Genomic DNA, 7,260 nt, shown 5'->3' on the forward strand with positions numbered 1-7,260 from the left:
GTGGTGCTGCCCAGACCGATCAGTATATGAGGTCAAAGTACCACCAGAGTGACTTAAGAGTGTGAGCTCGAATATGTGCTAGAGACACTCTCGCGATACTTTGGTGTCCATTTGACAGACGGACGCTTTCATCCAAAGCAACTTACAGTAGATAAAATCAAACCAACAAACGAGCAACAACATGTAAGTGTCTAATGCAGCACATGTAGCATGTTTTTTTTATAGTACATAAAAAGAATAAAAAATAGACAGAATAGAGAGTTGTAGTGTTAGTGGGTTAACATCTTTATATAATAAATAAAAGAAATCATAGAAGTAGAATAGAGGGTGTATGTGTTAGAGGGTCAAGATTTGATTTTTTTAATAAATAAAATTAATTACCTGCATACGCGCATCTACAGCATGGCTAACTGCAAGCTAATGATGATCACAAAATATATTTTTTAAAAATATATAGAAGTTTTAAAAGAGCATGTTGATCTTAGGAAATGACAAACTAGCACAGTGTTTTAGAGATGGGGATAGAGGATTTTAACCAAATTTAACCAAAATTTCTTTCTTTCTTTCTTTCTTTCTTTTTTTAAGTTTAAGCTAAGCAAAACTCAACATGCAGGCTATACTCTTAGAACAATATGTGCTTTTATGATTTATGAGATCAGCAGCAGGACTGTAATACACAATTAATATAAGTATAGATTATTGAATGTGTTTATTTCATATTTCAGATCAATTAGATATGCAGAGTGAGAGAGAGAGAGAGAGAGAGAGAGAGAGAGAGAGAGAGAGAGAGAGAGATTCAGGGAAAGATGAGAGTGAAAGTGTTGATAATCCATGGGATTATTTTGCCCATCCTCAGTCCAAGGATTTTGATTTATTTACTAGTGCTAATCACTGTTTACTCGTACTGCTCTGTTCTTGAACATTATTATCTGTTATTTAAACTGTCATAACTTTTGTTAAGTTTGTGTTTCTGATACTTTTGATATACTGTACCTGGACTTTGGAAATACATTAAAAATATATATATTTAAACATTTGACAGTGTCTGTGTAAAAGCCAATTATGTGTCTGTGGTGTGATAGTATAGATGGTGTATTCCTGGTGAGTCTTTGAGGGTTCATTTAGGCCTGTTTATTAATTTATAATTGTCTCATAGTCTATCTGTTACGTCAACTAATAGAGTTAGCCTACAACAGGGTTCCTCAAATCTCTCCCTGGAGGGCCAGTACACTGCAGAGTTACCTCCAACCCTGATCGAACTCCTCTACCTGTGATTTTCTAATGATCCTGAAGACACTGATCAGCGTGCTCAGGTGTGTGATTAAGGTTAGAGCTAATCTCTGCAGGGCAGTGCCTCTCAAGGGCCAAAACTGAGGATCCCTGACCTACAGGATTATCAGTCTGGTGGATTACAGGAGCAGGCTGACGGCAGCAGCAAAGGTGGCCTGGGATGGAGTCAAATTCCCGGCATGCATCACTGTCCCAGTCCGCCACTGCATACAGATAAAATAAAAAATTAAAAAATTAAATTAAATATTAATACATCAGTGCCCTTCCGCTCCGACAGAGGGCAGCACTGGGAACATCCGGGTCTTACCCAACACACACACACACACACACACACACACACACACACACAGCCGTGACGTTAAGACGCGCGTCAGGATTTTCCCGTGATCCTTTGCTCCAGCTTGTCTCTGACCTCTGTGGGCTGTGTGCTAAAAGACGGTCCGAAATGGTGCCTCCTGTGCAGGTTTCTCCTCTCATCAAGGTCAGTTATTAACGGTTATTAAGTGTAATAATGTCCTGAAGTGTGCTGGGGTTAAAGAAACGTTTCAGGGAACACCTGGGTTTAATTTCCCGGGTCATGATGAAGCTGTGTGCTAACGGCTAAGCGGTGAGAGCTAGCTGCCCCGGGGTTAGTGCGCTGGAGGAGGTTCATCTGGGATAAAGGACCGCGCTGGTCATTTAGTGTCCGAGTGAATGTTAATGACCAGCAGTGTTGTGCTAGATTCTGACCCTGTGTGTGTGTGTGTGTGTGTGTGTGTTTACAGACAGCCAGGTACTCGGCTCTGATTGTGGGGATCATCTACGGCAAAAAGCGCTATGGTGAGTGCGGACATGGAGTGGACACACTGACCGCGCATTCTCTCTCTCTCTCTCTCTCTCTCTCTCACACACACACACACACATTATACACACGGTTACAAGGCGAGTAGTGGATATCTATGAGTTTATCCTCGATGTCCTCATGTTAATGAAGCTCCAGGAAAGGTGACCTGCTCCTGCTCCAGATTCCTGTGGTCAGTTTTAAGTTATTTCACCTTCACAGGACACTCACCTGGCCTTTAACATGATCTCAGTACACTGAGACACTAAACACATCCCCGCTCCAGCGCCGGTGAGGTGAAGGTTAGCGAGTTTAGTACTGAGGAGTCGTTTGCAAATGAATCGGTTCACTGAATCGATTCTTTTGTGAACGTTTAGAGTCGACTCGCACGAATGAGCAGTTTTCTTTTTCATTTTTTAGTAGATGTACACAGGCTGCACATTTAACCACACTGTTTCCATGGAAATGTCGTTTTCAGTATCTCGATTTCAGAATCAGAGTCAATTCACATTAAATTCGAGTCGAAGAGTCGATTCTTATTAATGAACTTGAAATGATCTGAATTCTCAACTCTATAAACATTAGTGACTGTTTATTGTTGATGTTGATTAGTTATTCGTCATGTCCGACCTGGAGCCCACACACACACACTCGCACGTTCTATCAGTTTTTTTGCCCTTATCTCTGTATATGACTTTTTTTGTAAAGATAATTGTTGCCATGGTTACCTTGGAGCTTGCACCTCGCCCAGTTCTGTAGGAATCCATGTTTTCTGAGATGATTAAAGTTGATCATACGTTTTAAATATTATTAATGCTGGTCGTCATGGTTACCCAACATGCCTCCACAGTATGAGCTTCAATTTAGAGCCGTGAATCTTTTACTAGACGAGATGACCTGATGTCAGAACAGGGCGTGTCCCTGCTAGCCAGTCAGTGCGGTGGTGGTGTTTTGTCTGTCACCATGGTGATGTATTTTAAATGTCACCTTTGTGCAGATTACCTGAAGCCCATAGCAGCCGAGGAGAGGAGGATTGAGGAGGAGGAAAAGAAAGTGAGGGAGGAACAGGAACGCATCGCTAAACAGCTGGCTGAAGGTAAAGACAGAGACACATTCAGATTCAGTTCATTTTAAATCATGTGAGGGGAACAGTGTTGTCCCTGGTGCTGTGACACCATTCTGCAGTGTGTTAAAGTCTAGATCTACAGATCTGTCTATTTAACTCGTTTTTGTTTTTTTCCACCAGCAAATGAAGACACGATCCTGAAGTGAGCGCTCTGCCGTGTTTGTGTTTATGGACCCGTTCTGGAGGTCAAGACGTTCTTCTCTTTATCCCTCACCTTCTTCTTCTTCCACATTATCACCTGCTGTTTTACAATGAATAAGATTTCTCTGTGTTAGTAAAATTACATCACGATCCCTGACCATCTGGACACCCGAGTGTTTCTTTCCCTCACAGTGACCATGAACATGGTCGGTACCGGACGTCTCGGAGGACCAGAACACACACACACACACACACTTCATGTCTGATGTTCGTTATTAACTCCTCAATGACATGGTAAAGATCTTCATGTGTGACCCGTTTGTCAGGAGTATTTGGAAATAAATAATGTTCTCTAATCAATTCAGTTTCCACTCTCATGGGGTGTGTGTGTGTGTGTGTGTGTGTGTAGGGTTCAGTGTAACCGAGAAAACAAATCAGACCTGTAGGGACTTAAAGAAATAAAGGATTGTTCTGGTCTAAACTCAGTGAGGGAAGATTTAATAAGATTATAAAAATGATCATATTTACATAACATCATTAGATCATGAAGGAAAATCAAGATCTATAAATTCAGTGAAGGGATTCTGACAGGGGGGGTGTGTGTGTGTGTGTGTGTGTGTGTGTGTCCCGGTTGGTCAGCAGAACTCTGTGTATCTCTCAGTAGGGGAATACTGTCCTGCTCGTCCCCAGAAGTCCACAGCTCTCACTCTGTAGAATCCACACACATCCAGACTCTCTGGGAACAAACGCCAGAAGAAAACATTATACACACACACACACACACACACACACTGCGGAGGAACCAGCAGGGTCTCTCTCTCTCTCACACACATCCAGACTCTGAGGAACAAACACCAGAAGAAAACATCACACGCACATGCACACACACATCCAGGTCTGCATGTGGTTTGTGGAATCTTCTTAATAATCTTGATCAGTTCAGAACATCTGGCCTGAAAAGCAGATGTGTGACAGGTGTGTGTGTGTGTCCAGCTCACCTGGTGAGAAGGTGTGAGAGGTGAAGACCGTGTCTCTGAAATTAATCCTCTGAAAGGTAACTCCGTCTCTGGAGAACTCCACCTCGTACGTCTTCACACACCTGCAGGTGAAAGGTGAGAAAGACGTGTGAGGAGTAAATCCATGTGTCCACATGTGTCCCACAGGACGAGACCTTTAAGGTTATTAAGGTAAACTCAGAACTCATGATGGTCAGACTTGGTGCCGACGTCACGGTCCTTCCACACGATGAGGACTTGACCTTTAGTGATGGAGACGAAGCGCAAACCCTTCACCTGCACAACAGGAAACACACACACACACAATACATCAACAACACAGCAAACACACATCAGTGTTCAAAGGTGTCCTGAGCAGTCCAGGGGTGTGAGTGTTTGTGTCTCATTTGTCCAGGTATGTATGTATGTATGTATGTGTGTCACCTGTCCAGGTGTGTGTGTGTCACCTGTCCAGGTGTGTGTGTGTGTTTGTGTGTCACCTGTCCAGGTGTGTGTGTGTGTTTGTGTGTCACCTGTCCAGGTGTGTGTGTGTGTTTGTGTGTCACCTGTCCAGGTGTGTGTGTGTGTGTTTGTGTGTCACCTGTCCAGGTGTGTGTGTGTGTGTTTGTGTGTCACCTGTCCAGGTGTGTGTGTGTGTGTTTGTGTGTCACCTGTCCAGGTGTGTGTGTGTGTTTGTGTGTCACCTGTCCAGGTGTGTGTGTGTGTTTGTGTGTCACCTGTCCAGGTGTGTGTGTGTCACCTGTCCAGGTGTGTGTGTGTGTGTTTGTGTGTCACCTGTCCAGGTGTGTGTGTGTGTGTTTGTGTGTCACCTGTCCAGGTGTGTGTGTGTGTGTTTGTGTGTCACCTGTCCAGGTGTGTGTGTGTGTGTTTGTATGTCACCTGTCCAGGTGTGTGTGTGTGTGTTTGTGTGTCACCTGTCCAGGTGTGTGTGTGTGTGTTTGTATGTCACCTGTCCAGGTGTGTGTGTGTGTTTGTGTGTCACCTGTCCAGGTGTGTGTGTGTGTTTGTGTGTCACCTGTCCAGGTGTGTGTGTGTGTTTGTGTGTCACCTGTCCAGGTGTGTGTGTGTGTTTGTGTGTCACCTGTCCACGTGTGTGTGTGTGTTTGTGTGTCACCTGTCCACGTGTGTGTGTGTGTGTTTGTGTGTCACCTGTCCAGGTGTGTGTGTGTGTTTGTGTGTCACCTGTCCAGGTGTGTGTGTGTGTGTGTGTGTGTCACCTGTCCAGGTGTGTGTGTGTGTTTGTGTGTCACCTGTCCAGGTGTGTGTGTGTTTGTGTGTCACCTGTCCAGGTGTGTGTGTGTGTGTGTGTGTCACCGGTCCAGGTGTGTGTGTGTGTTTGTGTGTCACCTGTCCACGTGTGTGTGTTTGTGTGTTTGTATGTCACCTGTCCAGGTGTGTGTGTGTGTTTGTGTGTCACCTGTCCAGGTGTGTGTGTGTGTGTTTGTGTGTCACCTGTCCAGGTGTGTGTGTGTGTTTGTGTGTCACCTGTCCAGGTATGTGTGTGTGTTTGTGTCACCTGTCCAGGTATGTGTGTGTGTTTGTGTGTCACCTGTCCAGGTGCGTGTGTGTGTTTGTGTGTCACCTGTCCAGGTGTGTGTGTGTGTGTTTGTGTGTCACCTGTCCAGGTGTGTGTGTGTGTTTGTGTGTCACCTGTCCAGGTGTGTGTGTGTGTGTTTGTGTGTCACCTGTCCAGGTGTGTGTGTGTGTGTTTGTGTGTCACCTGTCCAGGTGTGTGTGTGTGTTTGTGTGTCACCTGTCCAGGTGTGTGTGTGTGTGTTTGTGTGTCACCTGTCCAGGTGTGTGTGTGTGTTTGTGTGTCACCTGTCCAGGTGTGTGTGTGTGTTTGTGTGTCACCTGTCCAGGTATGTGTGTGTGTTTGTGTGTCACCTGTCCAGGTATGTGTGTGTGTTTGTGTCACCTGTCCAGGTGCGTGTGTGTGTGTTTGTGTGTCACCTGTCCAGGTGTGTGTGTGTGTGTTTGTGTGTCACCTGTCCAGGTGTGTGTGTGTGTTTGTGTGTCACCTGTCCAGGTGTGTGTGTGTGTGTTTGTGTGTCACCTGTCCAGGTGTGTGTGTGTGTGTTTGTGTGTCACCTGTCCAGGTGTGTGTGTGTGTTTGTGTGTCACCTGTCCAGGTGTGTGTGTGTGTGTTTGTGTGTCACCTGTCCAGGTGTGTGTGTGTGTTTGTGTGTCACCTGTCCAGGTGTGTGTGTGTGTTTGTGTGTCACCTGTCCAGGTATGTGTGTGTGTTTGTGTGTCACCTGTCCAGGTATGTGTGTGTGTTTGTGTCACCTGTCCAGGTGCGTGTGTGGGCCAAGCACACAGGTGGACAAGCAGTATGGAGGGAACAGGAAGCTTCACTCTGAGAGACAGAACTCCCTGAGCAGGAACCGGGATGGGGCCGTCTGTCTGAGCGTCCTGAACACACACACACACAGCTAATGTCTTGGGTCTGAATGTATGAATATAGGTAATTGTGTGTGTGTGTGTGTGTATGCGTGTTACCTCCTGCCCCCTGAGCTGTGTAAGCTGTTGCAGTGTGGGGTAATCCGGACTGCCCATCTGCCTCCACACTTCATACGGGTTACTAACCACATTGTCCATGTAGCGCATCACATACATCACATCTGCAGCACACAGTTTCAACATCATCATCACCTCTGAGTGTGTGTGTGTGTGGTACAGCTGAATGTGAAACAGTGTGTGTGTGTGTGTACCGGCGTGTGTGGGAGCTCCTGTGATGTTCAGTGTGATGGTGTCCGTGGTGTTGGACGTGGTGTTGTCTCTGCAGTTGTACAGGAGCACGGCACTCTGCCAGCTGTCAGCAGTGTGTGTGTGTGTGTGTGTGAGTTGGGGTGTGTGTACGCTGG

General features: G+C 45.6%; 1 protein-coding gene and 1 long non-coding RNA gene across 3 annotated transcripts in view; one reads left to right on the top strand and one right to left on the bottom strand.

The window, feature by feature from the left end:
- The first annotated feature begins 1,620 nt into the window (after positions 1-1,620).
- Positions 1,621-3,737, top strand: LOC131343700 (uncharacterized). The gene is made up of 4 exons (XR_009203168.1): positions 1,621-1,771; positions 2,055-2,109; positions 3,108-3,206; positions 3,357-3,737. It is a non-coding gene; the product is annotated as an uncharacterized LOC131343700 (long non-coding RNA).
- A 122-nt stretch (positions 3,738-3,859) lies between these two features.
- The window catches only part of idua (alpha-L-iduronidase), a 12,033-nt gene continuing 8,632 nt past the window's right edge, over positions 3,860-7,260 (bottom strand). The window contains exons 9-14 of one of the 2 annotated variants that reach the window (XM_058375565.1): positions 7,108-7,260; positions 6,896-7,017; positions 6,683-6,808; positions 4,593-4,669; positions 4,376-4,476; positions 3,860-4,113 (exon numbers count right to left, since the gene is read on the bottom strand). The exon at positions 7,108-7,260 is cut by the window's right edge and continues 69 nt beyond it. In XM_058375565.1, the coding sequence (XP_058231548.1) occupies positions 4,013-4,113; positions 4,376-4,476; positions 4,593-4,669; positions 6,683-6,808; positions 6,896-7,017; positions 7,108-7,260 (680 nt within the window). In that variant the 3' untranslated portion in view covers positions 3,860-4,012. Of the gene's footprint in view, positions 4,114-4,375; positions 4,477-4,577; positions 4,670-6,682; positions 6,809-6,895; positions 7,018-7,107 lie in introns of both variants that reach the window. The other variant, XM_058375564.1, reaches the window with a different exon arrangement.

Source organism: Hemibagrus wyckioides, linkage group LG22 (genome assembly GCF_019097595.1).
Source record: "Hemibagrus wyckioides isolate EC202008001 linkage group LG22, SWU_Hwy_1.0, whole genome shotgun sequence".
Taxonomy (NCBI): Eukaryota; Metazoa; Chordata; class Actinopteri; order Siluriformes; family Bagridae; genus Hemibagrus; species Hemibagrus wyckioides.